The 25399-nt window shown below is 36.0% G+C and overlaps 1 protein-coding gene across 18 annotated transcripts in view; it reads right to left on the bottom strand.

Annotated features, from left to right (window-relative positions):
* The window catches only part of PCM1 (pericentriolar material 1), a 77432-nt gene that overhangs the window by 17959 nt on the left and 34074 nt on the right, over nucleotides 1-25399 (bottom strand). For 7 of the 18 annotated variants that reach the window (XM_068970230.1, XM_068970232.1, XM_068970234.1 and 4 more), the window contains 6 exons: nucleotides 23367-23725; nucleotides 8029-8201; nucleotides 7550-7681; nucleotides 2461-2572; nucleotides 576-737; nucleotides 195-331 (listed from right to left, as the gene is read on the bottom strand). In XM_068970230.1, coding sequence (XP_068826331.1) covers nucleotides 195-331; nucleotides 576-737; nucleotides 2461-2572; nucleotides 7550-7681; nucleotides 8029-8201; nucleotides 23367-23725 — 1075 coding nt within the window. Of the gene's footprint in view, nucleotides 1-194; nucleotides 332-575; nucleotides 738-2460; nucleotides 2573-7549; nucleotides 7682-8028; nucleotides 8202-12873; nucleotides 13060-23366; nucleotides 23726-25399 lie in introns of all 18 variants that reach the window. The other 11 variants (XM_068970224.1, XM_068970223.1, XM_068970227.1 and 8 more) reach the window with 4 other exon arrangements.

Here is a 25399-nt window from a genome sequence, read left to right as displayed (position 1 = left end):
TGCACATGTATGTGGGCAAAATATTACAGAAAGATTGACAAAATATTTACAGGCGCTATCTCTGGGTAACATAATTATGAGTGATTTTAGTTTTTTTCTTTTATCTATTTATCTATTTACTACGATGGAGTCTTTGGCATGAATTTTAAAATATACAACAGAACACTTACTTATTTTTAAAAATTATTACTTACCTTCAAAAAAGGAATGACTTCTTTCATAATTGCTTTAATTTGCCGGTCCAGTTGCTGAGTATCAATTCTAGGACACGGGATGGTAGAAACTTCACTCACAGGTTGCTGTGAACTATGATTTTCAATAACAGGAGTTTCTATTTTAAAAGAGAAAATGCTACATGAGCAAATAAAGTCTATGATGTGAAATGTATACATTTATGTAAAATTCTAAAGAACACTGAATTCTGATGATTTTATGCTAAAATAACACAAAGGAACATCCATGTAGTTCTAGTACCACTGATAATTAAAAGAAAAGTGGTCCAAAAATTTCCATTATACATCAGGTGGGGTTCATAGTTCTTTATATATGGATTTTTAGTCAATTCAAGAACACACCTTCCAAATTATTACTAATCGTGGTTGTGTCAGCAGCACCATCGTCATCCTCAATGATCCTGCAGGTACACCTGACATCTGTACTGCTTTCAGCCTCCATCTTCATATGCGTATAGTCTCTCATTCTGGATAATGCCTGATCTAAGTGAATCACAGTGTCACCTGTGTACAGAACAGAAATATTTCTAGAAGATATAAAAGCAAACTTTTTTCATGTATCCTATAAAATTCACTAATAAAAACATAATGTCTGAATATAGGGAAGAAAAACTAACTTAAGTTTCAGATACTGTACTATTTGGGTACTTGACATGTATTACCACATGTACTGTACTATTTGGGTACTTGGCATGTATTATCACATGTACTTAATCCTTAAAATAACCCTATACAGTAGATGATAGTACCCTCATTTTCACAGAGCTTAAGCAACTGCCCAAGGTTTCACAGCCAGTTAAATATAGAATCAAGAATTGGAACCCAGGTCTCTCAGACTCTCAAGTCCATATGTTATTTCACATAAACAGTACAACTAAAAATAATTTCAAAATATCATGCTAATTCTGAAGTAAATAATACAACCTAATACAAGCAATTAAGGTAAAGACAAGACCTAAGAATGAGATTTCCAAATTCTCTTCTGCTCACTTCAGACAAAGCTAATGTTGAAGAACTGTATCAGCTAATGAAACTAAACAGGGTACAATTCAAAATCGCTTGAGAACTCAGAAAGTAGGTAAAATTGGAGGAGAAGGCTGGCTATAGAGTGCCTTTTCTCTATAATGACATGAGCTCAGTACAGACTTGATAGGTATTAATATTTAATAGATGGGAGCTCCTAGAGAGAGCTAGGGTTTAGAGTCCTCATATTAATACTTAGTAAGGCAAAAGAAAAACTTACTGCTTACTGAAAGATAGGTACCTAACAATACAGCAAGGCTTGACCCTTTTCTTTTGTCATGGAAAAGACTTTTAAAATCATCTAAATCTTGTTTTCATCATATAAACAAAAACTAGAGTTACAGGACATTATTTTAACAACTAAGTGTCCTGGAAGTCTGAATGAGCGAATACTTGAGGACATTTTGATATGCTATAGCGTGGAAAATGAATCAGGTACTTAGACATCTTTCTTTTCTCTAATTTTCTTTCCAAATTTAGGACTTGAGGCTTTTTTCTCTCTGATCTATGAGACCCTCTAAGCTTTTGTTTTACTACTGATGGAAAAAATATGTTGGAAAAAATACAATATGTCATGCCTTAAAGTTGCCTGGGTTTCCAATGATAGATTATATATGCTAAGAAATTTCAGTTCTTACTATAAATTACAAAGTTCACATTTTTATTGAAGATGTGACTGGATGAGGCAATGCTACCTCTAAATTCTTCTTACTGATTAACTAGAAGATCTTAGAGGATGACCTTTTCTTTTTTTTGAATTAGATGATTTTCATTTTGAAATCCAACATTCAGTAAAAAATGATTTCATTCATTTATTAAACATTAATTGCCTAATATACATGGTATGTCATTGTTCTGGCAACTAAGCATTCAGAGTCTCTTCTCACAGAACTGACAAGGGATGACTTTCCTCTGAACTTCTATTATGCATGCTAGAAAACTGCTTATTTTCCACAAGAACACAGCATAGTAAATAAGACCCCAATTCCTAAGTATATGCAGCAAGTCAGAAAGGTGAGATGACTGGCCCAAAGTCAAAGAGTTAACAGTCAAGAGATGGCTGAATTTAGACTGATGAATGGGTAGTGTTTTAAGTTCACATTCTTTCTACCAACCTTCCCTTTCTAAACTTTTCTTTCCTTATCAATGCAATTCAAAGACCTTATTAAAATCATGTCCTAAGATTACAAAAAAATCTGCTTACCCAGAACATCTGTTGCAAAAGGCTCACAAGTTGAAGATACACTAGCATTATCAGCATCATTTTGCTCACTTATTTTATGTGTTTCTCTCTCAAAGTTCTTCTCAAAAGTTTCCTAAGTTGTAGTTTAAAAAAACAAATAAAAGTTACTAGTGTTGCTTTTAAAATTTTATGGATTAATATTAAACTATTTGCATAAAACACTTAAAACTGATATAATGAAAGTTATAAATGGTTGAATACAGAGTCACAGAGAATATCAAAATATTAAGTAACGTTGCAGAACACTTTGTCATTATGGAGGTGAAAATACATAGTGCTAGGTACTAATTACATTCTAACTTGGAAAAGGTAACATTACTTCTACACCCTTGGGGAAATTCTATCTTCAAACTCTAACAATATCTAATACTTTACTATGATATCTGGCTGTCTCATATCAGAAGAAAAACACTGACGGCACCATTTATACTTTTTAAAATTTTTATTGAAATATAATTTACATACAACAATGCACCCATTAAGTGTACAGTTTGATGAGTTTTGAAAAATATATGCAGTGAGGCAACCCTCTTTCCTAAAGTTAAGACCATTTCCATCAGCCCAGAGAGTTCCTTTGTATCCTCTACTTCCCACTCACATAATTTCTATCACCAGAGATTAGTTTTGCTGTTAATAGAACCTTATATAAATGGAACCACTCAGTATATACTCTTCAGTGTCTTGCTTCTTTCACTCAGTATGTTTCTGAAATTAATCCACGTCGTTGTGTTTCAGAAGTTCATTATTTTTTTAATGGCTGAAATAGTATTCCATTATATGGATATACCACTGTTTGTTTATCCATTTATCTGTTGATGTTTCCAGTTTGAGGCTATCATGACTAAAGGTGCTATTAACATTAGTGTACAAGTATTTGTGGACACGTTTTCATTTCTCTAGGATGAATACCTAGAAGAGAAATTGCTGGGTCACATGCCAAGTTTATGTTTAACTTTACAAGAACTGCCCAACTGCCTTCCAAATTGGTTGTTACAATTTTTACAATCCTACAAGCCGTATGAAAGTTCCAACCATTTCAAGTTCACACCAATACTTCTTACTGTCCATCTTTTAGATGTCAGCTTTTCTAGCAGGTGAGAGGTAGAATCTCATGTGGTTTTAACTTAACACTGGCCATTTATATATCTTCTTTTGTGAAGCACATGTTCAAATCTCTTGCCCATTTTTATGAGCTGATTTTTTTTTTTTCTGGATGCACCCCATGGCATATGGAATCCTTGTTCCCCAACCAGGGATTGAACCCAGGCCTTTGGAAGCACAAAGCCATAACCACTGGACTGCCAGGGAGTCCCTTGAGTTGATTTCTTACAATTAAGTTGTAGAAGTCCTTTCTATAGTTAGGCTTTTTATACAGTCATTTGCCAGATATATGTACTAAGGCTGTTACCTCCTAATGGTATCTTTTGAAAAGCAGAAGGATTTTATTTTGATGAAGTCCAATTTATTTTTTTCCTTTCATATTTAGTGCTATGTCCCACAAAATCTCTCTCATGTCAAAATCATAGTTTTTTTTTTCTTTTATAAGTTTTATAGTTTTAACTTTTCCAGTACTCTTCTTGTTTAGTGACTAAGTTGTGTCTGAGTCTTTTGAGACCCCATGGACTGTAACCTGCCAGGTTCCTCTGTCCATGGAATTTCCCAGGCAAGAATACTGGAGTGGGTTGCCATTTCCTCCTCCAGGAAATCTTCCTGACCCAGCAATCAAACCCGTGTCTCCTGCATCGGAAGGTGATTCTTTACCACTGAGCCACCAGAGAAGTTCCTTCTAGTACTATAAAGTAGTTTCAAATTTATTTTTGCGTACAGTATGAGTAGGAGGGAGTCTCAATTATATTTTGACTGCAACTATTTCACAACTATCTTCTTTCCAAGTTATTGATCTTTTAAAGTTACTCTTAAATTATGAAAGGTCTGTCCCTGATTAAAGGAAATTCTGGCATAAGGGAACATGGTTTAAGAAATGGAAACATTTTGTTACACCTTCAAGCAAGACCCAAAGGTCGATGTACCTTTGCCATTTTACAGCACCTGGAGTTGATGATGGAAACTGTTTCTTCCTCTTCCTAAACCTCAATTCCTCATCCTCCTTAATTTATAATCTCCAGATAACCACTTCAGTTCTCTCTTTCATGGCATGGAAATGTTTACATGCCCTAAAAGATATTTGAAAACCTCCATAAATGGAACTCCAAGGATCCTGGCTTAGGAACATGGAGAATGAGACTCTATATCCACCCAATATGGTAACCACTAGCCATGCAGCTAGTTAAACAACACTTAAAATTTAGTTCCTCAATCCTATTAGCCACATTAGTGCTCGAAAGCCACGTGTGCTAATAGATACTGTACTATACTAGGCAATGCAGATTGTAAGACATTTCATCACTGGAGAACATTCTAGTGGCTAGCACTGCCCTGGATCTGTGGCTATGAACACTGGATGCTGTGCTAGCGCTGCTGCTGACTAAATGACATTAATAAAGGGAAGATGACGACAGATATGAAGAATTTAAGTTTTAGATGAAAAATTAAAGAACTGATTTATTTATTTAAAAGTAATTCTAAATATAGTTATTTGTGCCAAGTTCCTATGGTAATGGAATGAATTTTTGTGTCCCCCACAAAATTTATATATTGAAGTTTAACTCCAAATGTGGAGATATTAGGAGGTAGGGCGGCTGAGAGGTAATCAGGTTTAGATAAAGTCACCAGGGTAGAATCCCCTTGATGACCCTTTTAAGACAAGGAAGAGACATCAGAGCTTTCTCTCCCTGCACAAGGATACAGGGAGAAGGTGGCCATCTGCAAGCCAGGAAGAGGGTCCTCACCAAGACCCGAGTCTGCAGGTCCAACAGTCTCAGGACTTCCTAGCCTTCAGAATCATGAGAAATAAATCTCTGTCGTTTAAGCCATCCAGTCTACAGTATTTTACTGAACCAGCCTAAGCTAAGACACCTACTTACAAAGTATTACTGCATCATCTTTAAATCTTATTTAACTTTAAAACCTTGTCAGGTTAATTATATCATAAGTTGTAGCTCAATTTTCCAAATTTATTGTTGATGGTGAAAAAAAATGGGCTCAAATCCTTTAAAATAATTGGAAGTAATGCTGCCTATATGAAATTTGGATAAAAAGAAAGGCACTAGAATTAAGGATATAAAACTACTAAAAAAGATTTTTCAAAAAAGACATTCTTCATGCTCTCTCAGTCATTTCAAGGCTAATAAATTTCATATAAGCTGCTGCTGCTGCTGCTAAGTCGCTTCAGTCGTGTCTGACTCTGTGCGACCCCAAAGACGGCAGCCCACCAGGCTCCCCCGTCCCTGGGATTCTCTAGACAAGAATACTGGAGTGGGTTGCCATTTCCTTCTCCAATGCATGAAAGTGAAAAGTCAAAGTGAAGTCATTCAGTCGTGTCCGACTCTTCACGACCCCATGGACTGCAGCCTACCAGGTTCCTCTGTCCATGGGATTTTCCAGGCAAGAGTACTGGAGTGGGGTGCCATTGCCTTCTCCATAATATAAGCTAGTACCTCCTATGTTTTACGTATACAGCTGGAACATTTCATTTCCCACCAAAAAAGAGAACACAATTTTCAACTGGTTACAGTAACAATTAATTCCAAGTACCAATCTGTTACATTAACTTATTTGATAATAAAGTCAATCAAAACCATGTACTTTTTGTACACAGGTTTATGTAGTAGTTTAAGGGCTGGAGCCTGGTGAAGAAAAATTTTAAACAGAAAAGATGACTTGGGAAAGTATCATTTTAAACACAAGAGCAAAAATAGAGCAAAAATTTAGAAGTCCTCAATACTTGTAAGGAAATTACTATACATGAAGAAAAGAAGATGATCTCTGGAGAAAACACTATCTTTTCAGGAAAAAAGCTTATGTTATCATATTAACCATGGGAAGAAACACAATAATATGCTTCCAACTCCATAATCATAGCAGACATTTGCTAATCAATTATGGTACTCTGATCCGTGAATATCCAGGTGCTGAAGGTGGTATAAGAAAGAACATACTTGCTATCCCAGGACCACATACATACAATCTTTTAAAATAGAATCAGGGTCTAAACCTTTCAACAGGTGATTTCCAAATACTGAGCTCATTTCCTCCTCAGTCTCTTAGCAGTTGGCATACATTCAATCCACTATGTGCAAAGTAGGTGCTATTTGGAGAATATAGTTTATTGAAAATATATACTTCCCTCATCACTCTTCCATTTCCAGGCCCTTTTTACTTTACTTAAAATTTTCTTCAACAGTTTTAATACATTAAATTACATTTTCTTCTAGGCTTTTTTTGTCTAGCTTCTCTTCTAACCCCAAAACACAATTTATCTTGTATTTACTCAAGGGTTCTGTGATCTAATTGCTGTATGATTTACTCAAACGTCTTGAATGAACATAGAAATTTTTACTAAATGTGTGAGTGAGTGAGTGAAAGTTGCTTAGTCGTGTCTGACTCTTTTACGACCCCATGGACTATACAGTGCATGAAATTCTCTAGGCCAGAATACTGGAGTGGGTAGCCTTTCCTTCTCCAGGGGATCTTCCCAACCCAGGGACTGAACCCAGGTCTCCCGCATTTCAGGTGGATTCTTTACCAGCTGAGCCACAGGGGAAGCCCAAAAATACTGGAGTGGGTAGCCTGTCCCTTCTCCAGTGGATCTTTCTGACCCAGGAATTGAACCAGGGTCTCCTACATTGCAGGCAGATTCTTTAGTAACTATTATGACTCAACTCCTATGTTGGACAAAGAAGATATAAATACAGTTATTTTAGACCTTATAAGCTATCATTTCTATATAACTTTCGGTGTTTGACTGCTGTCATATCTTGAATGAATTTTATACCTCACCTCAAAATTAAGCAATACATTACACTTAGCTTTTGAAAAAAGCTAAAAACTAAATACATAGGGTATAATCACAATTTATTAACAAACTACTTAACTTTCGTTCGCTGCATATTGAAATTATGTCTACATTTCATTATCATTATCAGCTTACATCATCAGTAGTAGCAAGGCTTTCACTGGGAGTAAGTTCTGAGTTGGATGCTATCCAAGTACCAGAATTCACTGACTTTATATTTTCTCCCTCCTTTTCATGGTTCTCAGAAATATGCCTGGATACTATGTCCTAAAATAAGGAGAGAAGATAGCTATTTATGAAAAACATTTTGTTTAATCACAAAATTAGAAGTAGAAGCAGACAGCAGAACAAAGGCAATCCTCCCAACCTCAAAGATTAACTATGAGGAAGATATAATAGGACAATACAATGAAAAACTGTCTGAGAAAGACTTTTATCTAAAGCCACTTAAGCTATATAAGAAGATTATTAAAATGGCATGGAAATACATAAAGAAACAGATTGAAATACTTATGGAACAAGGACATACTTCAATCTAAGAAAGTAAACAGGTAGAATTGGGAAATTTGGCAGTACCAGAAAGCAGAGGAAAGAGAATGTTAGGTACAAGATACCTGCAATGCATATAAAGCCCTCTGTCTCAAATAGTCTGTATTAAGTAGCTGAAGCTCATGGAAGAGTTCAATAAGAAAATGTGGACGAGACTCATTTTGAGAAATCAACGTAGCTACTTCAGAATAAATGGTATCCCGCAAAGCTTCGAACATGGAAAAATCACTCCCGGTTTCTGGAAGATATTAAAAATCAGAAAGTTAATACTGGTGAAATATATTCCTGACTATTTCTATTAACTTGCCTCATTACTCTCAACGTTAAATTACTTAAAAATCAGAACACAATTCTATCACAGAGGTTTTAAAGTAAAACAGAATCTTAATAATTACCAGGATAAAGATAATTCTAAAAATCTCAAGATACATACTACTTACTAGAGAAATAACATTATCTAGCATTACTTAAACCAAAGTTATTTCTCAGTGAAAAATATCTGGAAAATTTTACATGTTTCATAGGAATAATCAGTGGAAATCTTTCAGCACTTGAATAAAGTAAGTGAATTGCAAATCATTTTCTTTTTTTGCTAATATGAACTTTTTTACAGAAAAGGAAATTTATTTTGTTAATGTTGAGAACAAACTAAATGCTGCCAAGGAGACCTACTACTTTAAGCTTTATCTAGTTAGATCTACTGATTCTCAAATCTCTACTATCCTGCTGTACTGATCAAAAACTGAATTTGTAACTGTAACAAAATAGGTACAATTTTACTACAGTGTCTTACTGACACACTCAGTATAAGCTGAAGCAAGCAGTGACCCAAATGAACTTTTCAGTTACCCAGGATCTAGGTATATCACTCTATTATTTAGCAACATTTCTGCTGCATGTATTTATTTATAAACAAAGAGTTATCACACTTAAAGGTATATAATCATACCTTTACTTTTAAAAACATAAATTAGGAACTGTTCCCATTTTGAGTTCTCTACGAAAAAAAAAATCTCCAAGTGTTCTTCTAGCTATCAAACTCTATAAACTTTCTAGAGTAATAGTAGAATCACAAATAGATAAATACTTAAGTTTAAGTTCATTTTAGTTCACAAAAAGTAGTGCTAAAATTTCACAACAGGGAATTTGAAATGTTAAGTGTTTTAATACATTGTGCTTTCAAATAAATATTGCAAGATCATTAAGATTTAATTTACTTTTTCCAAGAAAGAAATTTTTAAAATGCAAAGCAAATGTGGTTTAATGAAAAAACTTTCCATTAACTTGCTAAGCAAATTAACATCCTCAGGCCTCAATTTCTACAAGTATAAAATAATAAGGATAATAAATATACAATGTCCCTACCGTGCCTCACACATTTATGAGTATAAAATGAAATGATATACTATGACGCAGTTACTATAAAAATATTTATTATGAGCAGGAACTGGAACTATCTCTATAGGAAATTTCTATTCATAGGCAAAATCCAGATAAGATGTGACAGCATACAAACTTTCCCAATTCATACACTATATTGTAGTTTGATCAGCTGTTTTAAAAAATGGTTTTTAAATGGTTTCTTATATCTTAAAGATATAAGAACAAAGCATATTTAATGATATCTTTCATACCTTCGTATGTGATAAAATGATCACTCTAAATTATATATCAGTAAAGATTAAATTATTTCCAAATAATGAATTATAGCAGACATATACTTCATCCCTACAATAGAGAAGTGGAAAGTTTTTACCATCCTCTTTCTGGACTGAGGTGCACTAGTTTAAGCTAGAAAAATCTCTGACTTCAGCCAGATTTCTATGACTCCATCTTGTTTTTATCCTACTTTCTTCAGAGTTCTTTTCTTTAGGAAGTGCCACTGATATATTTAACTTCATCTGTGATAGATCTTTGTTTTGTTTTTTTTTCTTTCTTTAAATTCCCCTAACGGTTCATAACAGGCTTTTCTTTTTCACTCATGTGTAACAGAGGAGGCATTAAAGAATATTTACAATTCTAAATCATACATGTCTAATAAATATTCATAGTTTAAAGACAAAAATAGCATTCTGCAATTTTCCATGACCTTTATTAATCATGGTATTTACATGTCATAGTTGTTTTGTTCAATGGTTTATTTTTTTACACGTGGACTGGTAAGAAAAAAATAAGAACTAAAACAGAAGTCATACACAATACTTAACACTGTAAATCAGAGCTAAGAATAAAAACAACTGTATTTTTGTTTCCAAAAATATTAAATCTCATAAGCATTTAAAGAATACAAAATAAATAAGTTCAAATAAAACACTAAATTACAAAAAAAGCTTTCTATTACCTACATGAATGTGTTGGTTATGTTACATACACTAACAGAAAATGGAAGTAAGAGAAAAGCAGGCAATTTTACCAATTAAGAATTATAAATGAAAAGCTTCAGAATTTAATGGGTATGGATTCTGTTTCACTTTTACCAGCCAAATAACATATACACACTAAACTAAATCTAAAAATAATTAGAACAATAAAACTAAGGATTTTTAGGACCAATGGTAAAAATTAACAAAAAGCGGACACCAGAACTAAGCAGATTGTTACCTGGCGCTTCATTGCATGCATTTCTGTTAGACTGCTGTAGTATTCTCCTAGCATGTGCTGTAGGAAAGGGCAGACATAAGGATGAACATAAAATGTGTATGAATAGTAAAGACAGGGTCTATAATATGAATAAATGAATGAAAAAAAAAAGAAATAAGCAAATTTCTTTAAAATCGTTTGCCTGAACTGAAATGTTATCACAAGGTATGGTTTATGCTCTATTTAAAAATAATCTCTTTGGGGAAAATATCAAATGATCTGCTATAAGCTTGTGTTGATATGACTGATATGACTCTCATATAGTAAACTTTCATCATTCACTCTTAGAAGCATACACATCAAGGGAACTTCCCACAATCCTCGAGGGACAAGAGGACTGTACTGAACTGTATACAGTTCAATACTAGCAGCCTTAGATGTTACAATCAAATGATCATGTAACAAAAACTACTATTACACGCTACAAAGAACTTTAGGGTAATGGTTAAAACTAAAATTAAGTCTTCTAAAAAAAAGAAATATTTATATTATTCAAACTTTTTTTAGTTCATCAAAATTTGATGGTTTCTAAGTGACAGTAATAAGATCTGAAGTACTATGACCAACTATCAACTATTTAGGTAATGATAACTAATTTATTAAGCCTATCAATTTAGTGCCCTTCCCCAACCTTCACCTAACTGTTTACTGTTTGACAACATCACTATTTTATAAAGATAGCGAAAGGAGATGGAAACTACAAAATTTCAATAAAATGCTGGGGTCAGAACAACAGAATTGATATATTTGACAAAAGGATCCTGGATTTAAGAGAAGACTAGGATTGAAACTTCAGCTCTACCATTTGCTAGCAATATGACCTTGAAGAAGTCATTTCAAAATATGAAAAATAAATACTCATTATAAGTTTTAGAAAATATAGAGGAGTTTAAAGATAATAAAACCATTATTAATACTTTGATGTTCTTACACTTTTTTTTCATCCAGATTTTTGTTTAAAATAGTTGGAATCACAATGTTTAGTCAACACCTAAATCCCAATTTCTTCTTTCACTTTTGTTTCCTTTAGGATGCATGCCTACAAGTACAATTACCGAGTTAAAGGCATGACTTTTTTCCCAAGAACCAGTTAAACCAGACCAATGTATAGTACTGGTCCCTTATGAGGACTGAGAAAAAATAGGTACCCCCTGTGATAATGTTTCCTCATCTACAAAATGTAAATAAATTCATAGGATTATGAAGTTCAAATGACATGAGTAATTTAATTTGTAAACAGTAAAGCACAGTATAAATGGTAGCTGGTATTATCATTTTCACGGAAGGACTTACGGACAGCTGAAAATTTAAGAGTCAATATTTGCTGACTCTCCACATTTCTTTGAGATGTACTTATTCTTTATATATCAGGAAAGTACTAGTATGTATTTAAACTAAAATGGTGGCAAATACATGACTCCATCCATTCAATAAACACTCACTGAGTGCCTACCATGTGTCAGGTTAGCATCAGGTACCACGCTAACATTTAAGATACAAATATGAAAATATTATCTATTGCCAAGGGACTCAAAAAAGCAATACAGACACTAAACAGGTGAATACTGTATAATGTAATACAGGCAACAGAAGAGGTTTACACAGGCTTTGACAGAAAAACAAAAAGAAAAGGGAACCTATCCCTGCTTGGACATGGATATAATTACAGAATTAAGATTTTATTTAAGAGCCAGCAGAGAAAAGGGCTTACAAAGAAAAGGACTTGAGGCAAAAAAGGCAACTGTCAAGGTGAAACAACTCTTGCGGTGGCTATGAAAAAATGTCAGTTCAGTGCCACTGAGAGAGTCAAGTTTAAGGCAGAAGGTATGAGAAAGGAATCTGGAGAGGCAGGCAGAAAGGAATCAAATCTCTGCTGGCCAGATATGTTGCATTAAGACAACAGGACATTCTTCTGTAGGCATGGTTGAAGACCAAAGATCTTAGGCAGGGGAATATAAGATTTTATATGGAATTCTTATTCAGATAATATTATCAGAATTTCAAATTAGGAGAACCAAATTAATGTCAACTAATTTGTTTATTCAGAGTTTTATCAAAATGCATCAAAGACAGTATCACGGTAACAATAAAATATATTAATATTTCCAGTTTACATTTTTGGTATCAAGAATTGTGTACTTAAACTCTACTATAACAACTTATACATGATAGGAACGTGCAATAGATCAATTTTCAGCTAGTTTTAATACAGCTTTTCAAATCTAGGATGAATAAGTCCTTAAATTAAAACAAACCAAAACAGAACATACCTGAAGATATTTCTGTAGACCTACTACATCTTATTACTTTTTCCAGCTGCTCATGATTCTTGCTGCTGAGAACTTTTGCTTGAACAGGCTCTTCAGTCTGGGCTGAATGTCTGTTTCTACTTTTGCAAGGTTCACATGTGCTAGACATACTGGCACTTTCATACCCTTGAGTAAAAAAATTGACAACTGTTATCAGTTGCAACTAACTCAACCTGAAAGGGAAATTGATTTCCATAGTGAAATAGTACGAGTAACTCAATTTATAATGTTGTGAGGGCTTTGTTTAAGAAGAAATCAAAACAGTAAAGAAAATGTCTTGGAAATACCTTTGTAACAATCTTTGGAGGCATGGGGTAACAGCAATAAATTCTAACACTTCACTGTCCTTTGATATTCACCTCAGTGAATATATCCCCAACTCAAACTTCATGGTAGACCTCACATAACCCAAATTCTCTACTAGACTCCAACTTAACAATTTTTCATATTAGTAAATGTAAGAATCATATCTCGTCTATATATGTCCATAATAGACAGAAGAATAAAGGGCATTAAACAATCAAACATCTGCTTTTATATACCTTTTATAAATAATAAGACTTGGTCTAAAAATTCTTTCCCAACCATGGTGGTGGTTTAGTCGCTAAGTCGTGTCCAACTCTTGTGATCCCATGGACTGCAGCCTGCCAGGCTTCTCTGTCCATGGGATTTTCCAGGCAAGACTATTGGAATAGGTTGCCATTTCCTTCTCCAGAGGATGTTCCCAATCCAGGAATTAAACCCGGGTCTCTTTCATTGCAGGCAGATTCTTTACCGACTGAGCTACAAGGGAAGTGCTACCCCAACCATAGGTTATACATATATTCTATTAAGTTTTCCAAGCTTCGTTGTTAATCTTTTTTACATTTGCTTTTTGGTATCTAGCACAAGGTAGAAATTCAACTTAATTTTATTCCACTTGAATAGCTGATTGATTATAACTATACTTTTCCCACTGAATTAAAATGCAAGCTTGGTCGATACATTAAATCTTCTTATTTGTTGGGTTTTATTTCTGGACATTCCATCTGTTTTATTTATTCCAATGCCACAGAAGTTTCACAGTATGTTTAAACATCTGGTAAGGCAAGTCCTATCTAACTTCTTTTCTTAGCTAATTTTGGACATCTGTCCTTCCACATAAGCTTTAAAATCTTTTGCCCCTGGTTTAAAAAACAATCCATGGAGACTCAAAATGGAATCTCACTTGAAGTATTTATTAATTTGCAGAGAACTGACATTAAATAATTTTACACATTCTAACTTAAGAATACAATTATATTTTATATTTGCTCAATCTTATTTCATGTTCTTCAGAGTTTTTCTATAGATCTAGTACATTTCTTGCTAAATTTATTCCTTATGATTTTTTGTCCCAGTAGCTCTGGATACTACTATGAAGAAAATACTCTCCACCACTTCCATTTCTACTGGGTATTATTAATACTATGATAAAGAAAAATATTGATACACTTACTTTATAACCTTATTTCACAATTACTTAAGTTAACTTAGGTAGCTATTTTCCAGTGTCTCTTGGGCTAGCTTAGAAAAAAATTAAAAATCTGTTTCCCTCCTTTTCAAACATTATTCCAATCATTTAATCTAGTCAAGATAATTTACAAAAAATGCTTAATAATGATGGTGGCAGAGAGGGAATCCCAGTTAATTTCTATCTCTGGAGTATTTTCATTACAATAGTGCTTGTAACTGGCATCAGCTAACAGCTTTTATTGTATTTAAATAACTGCCTCCCTTTTTAGGTGCATTTTCATTAGGAATGATGTAAAATTTTATCTCATCTACTGCTATGACTACATGATTTGTCCTGTAATGTATTTGATACAATGAACTATGCTGACAGATTTCCTGATAATAAATCATGATTACATTTTGACATTCTAATATTCTTTTGAGAGACTGGCAAATCTGCTAATATTTTACTTCTGAATTTATATTAACAACTGAGATTAAACTACTGCTTTCTTTACTGAACTGTTACCTCTCCTTTTCACAGGTCCCTATCTCATTCTACGTTGTTTCTATAAAGATAGGATATGCCAACATTTTCATCTTGACAGGTGAAGATGAGCTCTTTGTCAGAGAAGAGGACTTTTTGAGGGTGTGTACATTCTCTCTGTGTCTCCTGGCTAGACAATGGTCAACTATTTTGATCTGCAATCTTAAGTCTTCCTTCATTAAAGATAATAATTGCCTTCCCATCTATTTTTTTCCTTCTTTAGAACTCCTTGTGTTATCAGCTCCCAAGATTTGTCTTTATACCTCTAGTCATTTCCCTCTTTCTTTTATTTCTTAGTACTTTCTGGCTTCCTTGGTGGCCCCAATGGTAAAGAATCCACCTGCAATGCAGGAGATGTGGGTTCGATTCCTGGGTTGGGAAGATTCCCTGGAGGAAGTCATGCAACCCACTCCAGTATTCCTGCCTGGAGAAACCCCATGGACGGAGAGAAAAGCCTGACAGGTACAGGCCATGGTGTCACAGAGAGTCAGACACGACTGAGCAACTAAACATGGCATGGCACTTTCTGCTCTGTACAATGACACAGTTCTTCCCTTTAATTTTCTAGGCCAGTAATTTGGAACTTAACAGCATTCATCCTCTTTTCCAAATAATCTAGACATTAAATGTAAAATCACTTTTTCTAGTTCTAAAGAATTTACAATTCAACCTGCTTTTTAAAAATAATTCTATCTGCGTAAATATTCTGACTTCACTCAAGTGAGTATTTCCTGCAACAGTTCTGTTTTTACTAGACTTTGCCTGCTCCAGCGGTCAGCTTCTGTGTCTTCTCTCTGACTGCTGCTCCCTTCTATGTGCACTGTTATAGTCACTAGGTTAGTCATGACTCTCATCTACCCTTAGGGCTGGACTCAACTGCTGGGGAGCTTTATTGGCAGCACACTGATAAGTGCCTGGAAGTCTCATGACTACACTGAAGCAATGCTCTGGCGAGTAAGTTGTCAGCCGCACATCAAGACAATAAAAGGAAGTCTCTCGATTCCTCAGTCTCATCTGCTGTAAAGGTATATGCTCTACCATGTTCAGGGTAGGCAGGATGCCACCTCCTTTTCCAATGACACCCTTTCCCATTAGTACCTTGAGGTGGCAAAAGACTGCCACTCTTGGAAGCGAATGAGGTGCCCTTCTCACAGAAGGGGTTGCATGGATTTCCTCCAATCAAGTTTCATCCAAGAACCACAGATCTCTGACTTTTGCTCCAGACATTCTCTGCAAGAGCCAGCAGATCCTAAAGCCTTGCTGCTTCTACCTCCAGATCACAATAGCTGCTGTTAGTAACAAATAAGTTTCCAAGATACTGTCAGTTTATTTTTTGTGGTATCCTATCTGGATTCAACTTCCCTTTCTTTCTCTGAAACCATCTTTCAAGTTAGGACTTTTATCATCTCATACATAGGTTCCTGATTTCTTTGTTGGTCTCCCAGATTCTCAAGCCACCCTAATTCATTTTGCATGAAGTTTATTAGGAAAAGAGCTCTCTTGGTTACTATGGACTATTACACAAAACAGCAATAAAAGGTATGCTTGCCAAAAGTAACAGGTAAAATGATATGAATGGTAGTACTACTGCTGATTTAATAGCAAACATAGATCAAAGAAAATGAAGTATGTTATTCTAGTAAGAAAAGCTTCCCCGGCAGCGCAGTGGTAAAGAATCCACCTACCAATGCAGGAGACATGGGTTTGATCCCTGGGTCAGGAACATCATCTGGAGGAGGGCATGGCAACCCACGCCAGTATTCTTGTCTAGAGAATCCCATAGACAAGAGGAGCCTCGTGGGCTATGGTCCATAGGGTCACAAAGAGTCAGACATGACTGACTAAGCACACATTCTAATAAGAATATTTATATAAATGAAATTAAGTTTCTGACTGCTATTATTGAATCATGTGAAAAGTGCTGAATGAATTCTAATCAAAATTAAAATATATATTATGTAGCATACACAAAATTCTCTTTAGGAAGCAGTTAATTCCCTAACAGTTAAAAAAAAAATTCAGTCATCCTCCAAAAGAGTTGAAATTGTTGAGAGAAACATGCTATAATTTTTAAGATGCTACCAAAATGGGGGGTGGGGGTGGGGGAGAACCATGGTTTTACATGAGTCTCAGATTTAAAATGTCAAGGGCTAGATTTCCAAAATTAGGGTACTACTGTTGATTAGTTTCTCTTTGGAGCACTTTAATAGTAATTCTCCAGGAAAGCAGGAGATTTAATTAAAGTTAGTAATACTTCAGAGTGACACTCGCCAGGCCAGCTGATATAATAGCAGCAATAACAACTATAATGTTCCTTACTCATATAAGGGGGTTATTTCCTGTCTTACTTCATTATTCCTTCCCTTACCTGATGTTGGGAGCCAGCGTGAGGAATCCCGCCCGTGGCAAAGGTCATGAGGAAGGAAGCCCAACAAAACGCAAAGGCGTGATCTGGCTTCAGGGGTTCCCCCTGGGTTTTCCTGAACATCTACCCCCAAAAAACCAGAGTCTGCCTGCCTTATTGTACTGTGTTTTCCACTCTTCTGACATTACCACCTTTTCTCTGGAAAGAGTTAATTCAGAGCTCCAGTTAACAGTCTCCTGCATATAAAAAGAATGTCTCAAAACCAATACAGTATTGTAAAGTAAAATAAATAAATAAATAAATAAATAAAAATAAATAAAATAAAAAGAAGAATGTCTCGGCTTGAAACCCCTTTGATGGCTTTCTAACTTATCTGACCGGTCTTTACAACTTGTGGATTGTTTACAGCCCCCAACCATGAGAGGCACAAAGCTTAAAGCATCTTAAAGATACAGAGCCTTTTCTAAAGAGCTAAAAATTACACTGGTGACGGGTTTCACTGTTGAGTCAATGACTGCTGCCAGGCCTCCATATTATCTTATAGGCAGGTTTTAGGCACCTGAAGGATATTAATGAATGTAACTGGGATATAGAAAAAAGGAATATAATAGTTTTGATATTAGCAACACTAGACTTTTGAGTTACTTTTCTCTTTGTTATAAATCACTGTACTTCTTTCATTGTTATAAATTGTTGTGTCTTTGCTATGTAAGAATGTAACTTTATTTAGTGCTTTCTGAGAGTAGCACCAGACTTTGGGAAGAAAAACACTATTAGGGCACATAAGTCTTCTGGTTGACAAACCCTTATCAGAGAAGGGCCATAAAATGTTAATTGGCCTTCTGGCCAGAAGATGATGTAAATCACCTAAAACTTGTGTATACAACTAAGTATGCAGAGAGAAAGCCTGGTCTCGATAAGAGTCAGGGCTGCTGACGCTGCATAATTTTATATTATCCATTGATCTCTATGTACAAAAAAAGGTATAAAAAGCTTTTACAACAATAGAGGATGGGCCAGTCACTGGAAAGACTGGTTTCCCCCATGTCTTCTTTTCTTACTCTACTTTCAGGCTGAATTCCCATCTGGGGCGTGGAGGCTCACCATGTCTACTTACTTGCCCCGGCTTCTAAGATCCACACGAGAGAGAGCCCAAGGCGGGGCACCCCCGCTATTCAAGAGGACTCCGGTGGCCTAACACAGATGGTGCAAATTCCTTGTCTTGGAACTTTACTGGTTTTCCACGTAAACCAAGTTATTCAGCCTCTTTTCTCCACTAAATTTTCCTACTACACTATTCTTTACTAATATCTCTTTTATATTTCTAAATAAATAAGTTTTCTTTGCCTACGCCGTCTCCCCTTCGAATTACCCTGGATCCACCAGGGCAGGACCCCGGCAACCTCCTTTCTGTTTTCCTCAGCACAAGTGGCTGACACAGCCAGCTGAGTCGCCATTATACGGAAACAGCCTGGCCATGGCCTAGACCTTCCATGTACCCACACAGAGAAGGACTGACTTGTCAATGAATCTAAGTCTTGGGAGAAGGCCTTATCGTCCCCCTGTAACATGGAACACAGGAACCTCCCTCTCTCTCTCCCCTGAAAGGTTTCATGAAAGGATTTCTCACCTCCTCCTGGGCTCTGATAAAATATAAGACCAAGTTTGGCTCACACCACTGAGGGCACACCTCCATTCTGTACTGCAGCTTAGCCACAGCACAGCACTGGCTCCGAAGTTTCAGGGTGTCCCATGCATGATGCAACTGCCATCTCGGTGTCACCTTTGTGGTGGGATAAGGGACACGGGGAGTGGGCACTTTTGGCCACCCTTCCTTTCTCTGACTTTGTGAGTAATAAACTCTCTGGATCTAAAGAGGGCCACATCTGTCAGGACTTGTCTTGCCTGATGCCAGACATTTATTTAACCTCAGTCTTCATCAGTGAGCACAAAGAGTGGGGGAAGAAATGGAAAGATTCAGGGCTGGGTAGAACCCCAAAGTCATTACACAAACAGTCCCAACCAATTTCCCAAAAGAACAAGGACCATCTCAACTATGTGCTTCTACTCCTCTAATAACATCAAAAGAGGAAACAGGCCTGGTAGATGGAGCCAAATTATAGGTCTGATAACCAAGTTATAACTCAAGTACCCATCCAGCAATGCCAAGAAATCATGCTAAACTCAGAAAATCTGAATTTGAACTGAAGTTTGAAAAATGATTAGCACATAATTTGTAAAATCTTACTTTGCATGCAATAATACCTATCTTCATAAAGACCTTCTAAAGATTATCGTCATTGGTATACTACCATCATAGGAAACAAAGTTAAATTAAGATTTAGCATACTAACTCTGAAAGACTGTCAACATGTGCAAAAAACCAGATTAACAGTTCATACGGGACAGTATATATGTCTATTCTTTATCTCCAAAGATAGCAACTTAACTCCCACTGCGCTGGTCTATTTGCCACATCCTATTTCTTTACGCAGTTCTCTCAAACTCTCTTCTTGCTTCATCCTGACTCTATACTACTTTTCTTATTGTTACTACAATTTGGAATGCTTTCCAATCTTCCCTCTATCGACCTCCATACCTAAATCCTTTAAGACAAAGTAAACATTCTTTTTGCTAAGAAGTTGTGGCTATTCCTATCCCATAAAGAGAACAAAAGCAGAATAAGTTAGTGGTCTGGCTCAGCACTTCTCAGTCTTTAATGTGCATATACTCATATTAAAACACCTGGAATCTTGCTAACATGTGTAATGAAAAGCAATATTAGTGTAACATGGGGCCCAAGAGTCTCCAATTCTAATAAGCTCCCAGATGATACAAATGCTGCCTGTCCATGATTCACATTCTAAACAGCAAGGATTTAGGTCATTTGATTTTGCTACATATTATTTTGACTCTGTATATATTAATTTGGTTCTCCTCAGTTCAGTTCAGTTCAGTCGCTCAGTCGTGTCCGATTCTTTGTGATCCCATGAATCGTAGCATGCCAGGCCTCCCTGTCCATCACCAACTCCCGCAGTTCACTCAGACTCATGTCCATCGAGTCAGTGATGCCATCCAGCCATCTCATCCTCTGTCGTCCCCTTCTCCTCCTGCCCCCAATCCCTCTCAGCATCAGAGTCTTTTCCAATGAGTCAACTCTTCACATTAGGTGGCCAAAGTACTGGAGTTTCAGCTTCAGCATCATTCCCTCCAAAGAAATCCCAGGGTTGATCTCCTTTAGAATGGACTGGTTGGATCTTCTTGCAGTCCAAGGGACTCTCAACAGTCTTCTCCAACACCACAGTTCAAAAGCAGCAATTCTTTGGCGCTAACCTTTCTTCACAGACCAACTCTCATATCCACACAAGACCACTGGAAAAACCATAGCCTTGACTAGATGGACCTTTGTTGGCAAAGTAATGTGTCTGCTTTTGAATATGCTTTCTAGGTTGGTCATAACTTTTCTTCCAAGGAGTAAGCGTCTTTTAATTTCATGGCTGCAGTCACCATCTGCAGTGATTTTTGAGCCCCCAAAAATTAAGTCTGACACTGTTTCCCCATCTATTTGCCATGAAGTGATGGGACCGGATGCCATGATCTTCGTTTTCTGAATGTTGACCTTTAAGCCAACTTTTTCACTCTCCTCTTTCACTTTCATCAAGAGGCTTTTTTTAGTTCGTCTTCAGTTTCTGCCATAAGGGTGGTGTCATCTGCATATCTGAGGTTATTGATATGTCTCCCGGCAATCTTGATTCCAGCTTATTAGGTCTTTTATCTTTGTGTGCGAGCCTTAAAGGGGAACTCTCACTGACAGATGGTCTTAAATGCCTCTTTGACAAATGTGTGTGTTCTGGGCAAGTATTTTGATACTTAAATGTGAGAGCAAATAGATTAGAATGTCCATCTTTGCCTTAAGGTAGAAAAAAAGCTGACTTGTATATCTGGAACCATAATTCTTCAGAGAAGGCAATGGCACCCCACTCCAGTACTCTCGCCTGGAAAATCCCATGGACGGAGGAGCCTGGTAGGCTGCAGTCCATGGGGTCACGGAGAGTCGGACACGACTGGAGCGACTTAGCAGTAGCAGCAAACAAATTTCAAAAATACAAATTCACCAGGATTTCTAGGTTAAGGTAGCCATGGCCAAATGTTGGTTCAGAGTCTCTAAGACCCTGATACTCAAACTGTAGTCCACAGACTATAATGTCAATACCGGTCAACAATCCTGGGGAGTTTGTTAGAAATGAAGACTATCAGGTCCCTCCTGGGACTGACTGAATCAAACTCTTGACACTAAACAAGATTCCCAAGGAGATCTGTATGAAATGTTAACATTTAAGAAGCACTGTCCTAGTACACACAAATTAATTAGCTGCAAGAGAGAATGCTGGAATAACAAATGTTAGTTTCTTTCCTTTTATTCATAAAACAAAAAACTATTTTGTTGGGGCAGGTATTATACTTCAATATGATGTTCAGAGTTACCCAGCCAGTCTCTCTCCAAGTGATCACTATCTACTCAAATGTTATCTAGTGGCATCAAGAGTGACCATGGAGAAGGCAGAAATGTATTTTCATTCATTTGGATGGTTTCAGATCACTAACTAATCTGCTAAGTAACCAGCTCCTCCCAAACCTACATAACTGAAAAATCACTTCAAGGATGATAATGCATATGCTGAGAAAAATTCTGCCCCTGTTCAAATCCACTTTTTTAACCATCAAATTATATTCTCTACATGGGAGTAGAGGTATGAGTCCAGGATTTTAGGATACATGAAGTAATGAAATGGAAAAAAAAAAAATGTACATGTATTCTTTTTCATGTTCATAGTTTTCATCAGATTTTTCAAGGGTTTCATTATCCAAAAATGCTTGAGATAAATGCTGCCAAAGTTCACAAGTGGATTTTTAACTGCAGAGTGCCCTAGGACCCTTCAGTTCAGTTCAGTTGCTCAGTTGTGTCCAACTCTTTGTGACCCCATGAACTGCAGCACACCAGGCCTCCCTGTCCATCACTAACTCCCAGAGTCCACCCAAACCCATGTCCATTGAGTTGGTGATGCCATCCAACCATCTCATCCTCTGTCGTCCCCTTCTCCTCCTGCCCTCAATCTTTCCCAGCATTGGGGTCTTTTCAAATGAGTCAGCTCTTCGCATCAGGTGGCCAAAGTATTGGAGTTTCAGCTTCAGCATCAGTCCTTCCAATGAATATTCAGGACTGATCTCCTTTAGGACGGATTGGTTGGATCTCCTACTACACTTATATGTATTGTAGCTTCCAAGAGAGGGAGGCAGTGGGTGCAGTCAGTTTTCAAACTTTTCTGATTATAAACCTAGAATATTTTGTTCTCAAGCACCAAATACTATATCCTTGAACACAGAACAACCTTTCAAGGCCACAGTCAAAAAGTGTCCCTTGCAAACTGGAAGGAGCATCGTTTAGCTACAATGTTCCAGATTTTAGCTAATAAATGTATTTTTAATCTAGCAGTAGACTTCAGTAAATCCTTCAAAAATCATGGCGTGCAGTGAACACTATAAAGAGAACTTTAATGTGATACTCAATGACAAGCTTCAATAAAATATGGGTTAATGCTTTATCATACTAGCTAAGGTTCAATTTCTGAAGGATTAAGAGCAAACTTATTTCAAAAGTGATTTCCCCTACATGATATTCAAAGACTGCAATGTAGTTAGAGGGCCACATTTCTTTACATGAATCCATCACATATCTAGCCAGAAATCATGTATAAAGTGTTACGTGTAATATTAAACTATAGAACAGTAAAAACTTCCAAGCTCACAGGAACCACCATACATAGGAAACATAAGAAGTTTTAAGAAGGCACTAAAAAGAATAAATGTCATGTTTTAAAATATCTACAACATTAAATCCTACTTGATACATTTTATTTAAAATGTTCTTAAAGGTAACTAAAAAATGACTTTGTTCAAGTGGGTCTAAACAGCACCTACACATCTAGCCATATTGCAATTATTTACAACAGTGAGAGTAAGGTTACCAACAGTTATGCTTAGCAACAGTCAACAAATTTCAGTACTTACCAATATTTTTCACTCTGCTTTTCAGTTGAGTAGAATGCCTCTTCTTACTCTTTGATTTGGGAGTTTTATCTTTAGATGCCAGGCTGGCCTGTGCAGATGCTTTTCTTGACTTGAATGTTTTAGTTACTGTTGTTGGATCTACTGGGTCAAGCATACTGTTAAAGCTTTCTAAGGACACTTCATCAAACTGGCGTCTTCTCCTACTGGTATCTAGTTGATTTTTGCGATTACAATTTGTTGTTTTCTCTACAGACACTGCAAATCCAGTCTTGAGAAATGGCTTTTCTACTTCACCTTCTTGGTCATAAAACCATGGTGTCCTACTGTTCTCCACTTCCTCTTCAGGCTGTTTTTGATTCCTTACCAATGAAAATAAGTTTTTATATATTACAATGGTACATTTCTGTGTCTGTGGAAAACTCCAGATATACTTAATTTGTAGTGTACTAGTAGAGTCAGATAAATAAAAATTAACAGGCTATAAAAATATTCACACCAAATACACATTAAATATGAAAACATTACACAGACTAATTTACTGAATTACTTTAAAATTTAATTTTGGACCTTTCTCACTAAACCATTTTCACTAGTAAAAGTTCCAAAGATCCAACATTCAAGATGGAAAAGAGTGGGAAAGAAAAATCAAGGGAGGATGGGACATAAAAGGAAAAAACAAAACACAGAAGCAACTGAAAAAGAACCATAGCTAGAAACATGCATGGGTCTGTGTCACCTACAGAAGTCCAAATATAACCAGAATTTGGTGAAGACAACTGGCCACATGACTAGTAATTTATTTCTCTGCACATTAAACCTTGTTTAGCTCTATTAGTCTAGTGTCACTTTCCAAACTTTATCTACTAAACATCCTTTAATATGTTAACAGGAATTCAGTGGTTACCTAAGTCTGGGGGAAAAAATGGGCAAAACAAAGCTAAACAGGCACTTCTCAGAACTTTTAATATGCCAATGACCTTTAATAAATGTCTTAGAAGGGAACACAGTGAACAGCATGTACAAAACTGATACTACAGAACCTGACATGGGCAACAGTGTTCTAAGAATATAATTTGGGAGACACTGATCTACAGGGAGTAACTCAAGATAAAGACTAGCAGACCTACAGTTTACATGCCAAATTCAACTTGCTGCTTGTTTTTGTATGGCCTGAGAGCTATGAATGAGGTTTATATTCTTAAAAGGTTAGGGGGAAAAAAAAGAGAAAAATAGCTTGTGACACATGAAAATCATATAAAATTCAAATTTCACTGATCATAGATCAAATGTTATTGGAACACAGCAATTCATATGTTTACGTAACTGTTTATGAATGCTTCTATACAAAAATGGCATAGACAAATGATTATCTCTATCTCTAGCAATATTTACTAGCTAGGCCTTTATAGGAACAGTTTTCTGATCCCAGCTCAAGACTACAATGTTTCATTTGACCTCTTTGTTATCTCCAGCCATTTAATTCAGAGAATCTGTAACAACTGAAATTTTAGCAAGAGATGAGGTCTAATTAGAAGTAGTCAAATATTTAAAACAGTAACATCCCGACCCATCCTTTACTTTTTAACTACCAATTACATATAAAATATAGTTAATACTGAAGTAGGGACCTTTCAACAGGAAGGCTAAAGCTTTGAATAAATGTCCATTGCTTAAATCATTTTTGAATGGCAACTGAGCACTAAACACAGTCTCAGGCTCTGACAATAGGATACTTTCACAGAATAAAATGAGACTTAACAGGAAAAAGTGGTTAGTACAGCTAAGAAAAGGCATCAACAAGTTCAGGGCAGTCTATCCCAGGATTCCTCAAGACAAACATCAAAACGCTAACAGCTTGAGACATGCCCCAACACATGACTGAAAGGAAAGTAGTGTGACATACACTTATAAAGGAACAGGAAAGACAAAATCATACAGACAGTTCTGACAGAACAAGTATTCGGCTCAACGAATCTCTAAGTTTTCATCCTTTTAAAGTTTTTCTGAAGAAATAACAATAAAAAAGTTATAAT

The sequence above is a fragment of the Capricornis sumatraensis genome, chromosome 4, assembly GCF_032405125.1.
Source record: "Capricornis sumatraensis isolate serow.1 chromosome 4, serow.2, whole genome shotgun sequence".
Taxonomy (NCBI): Eukaryota; Metazoa; Chordata; class Mammalia; order Artiodactyla; family Bovidae; genus Capricornis; species Capricornis sumatraensis.
The sequence above is the reverse complement of the archived record's forward strand: the minus strand, read 5'-3'. Positions and strand labels throughout refer to the sequence as shown.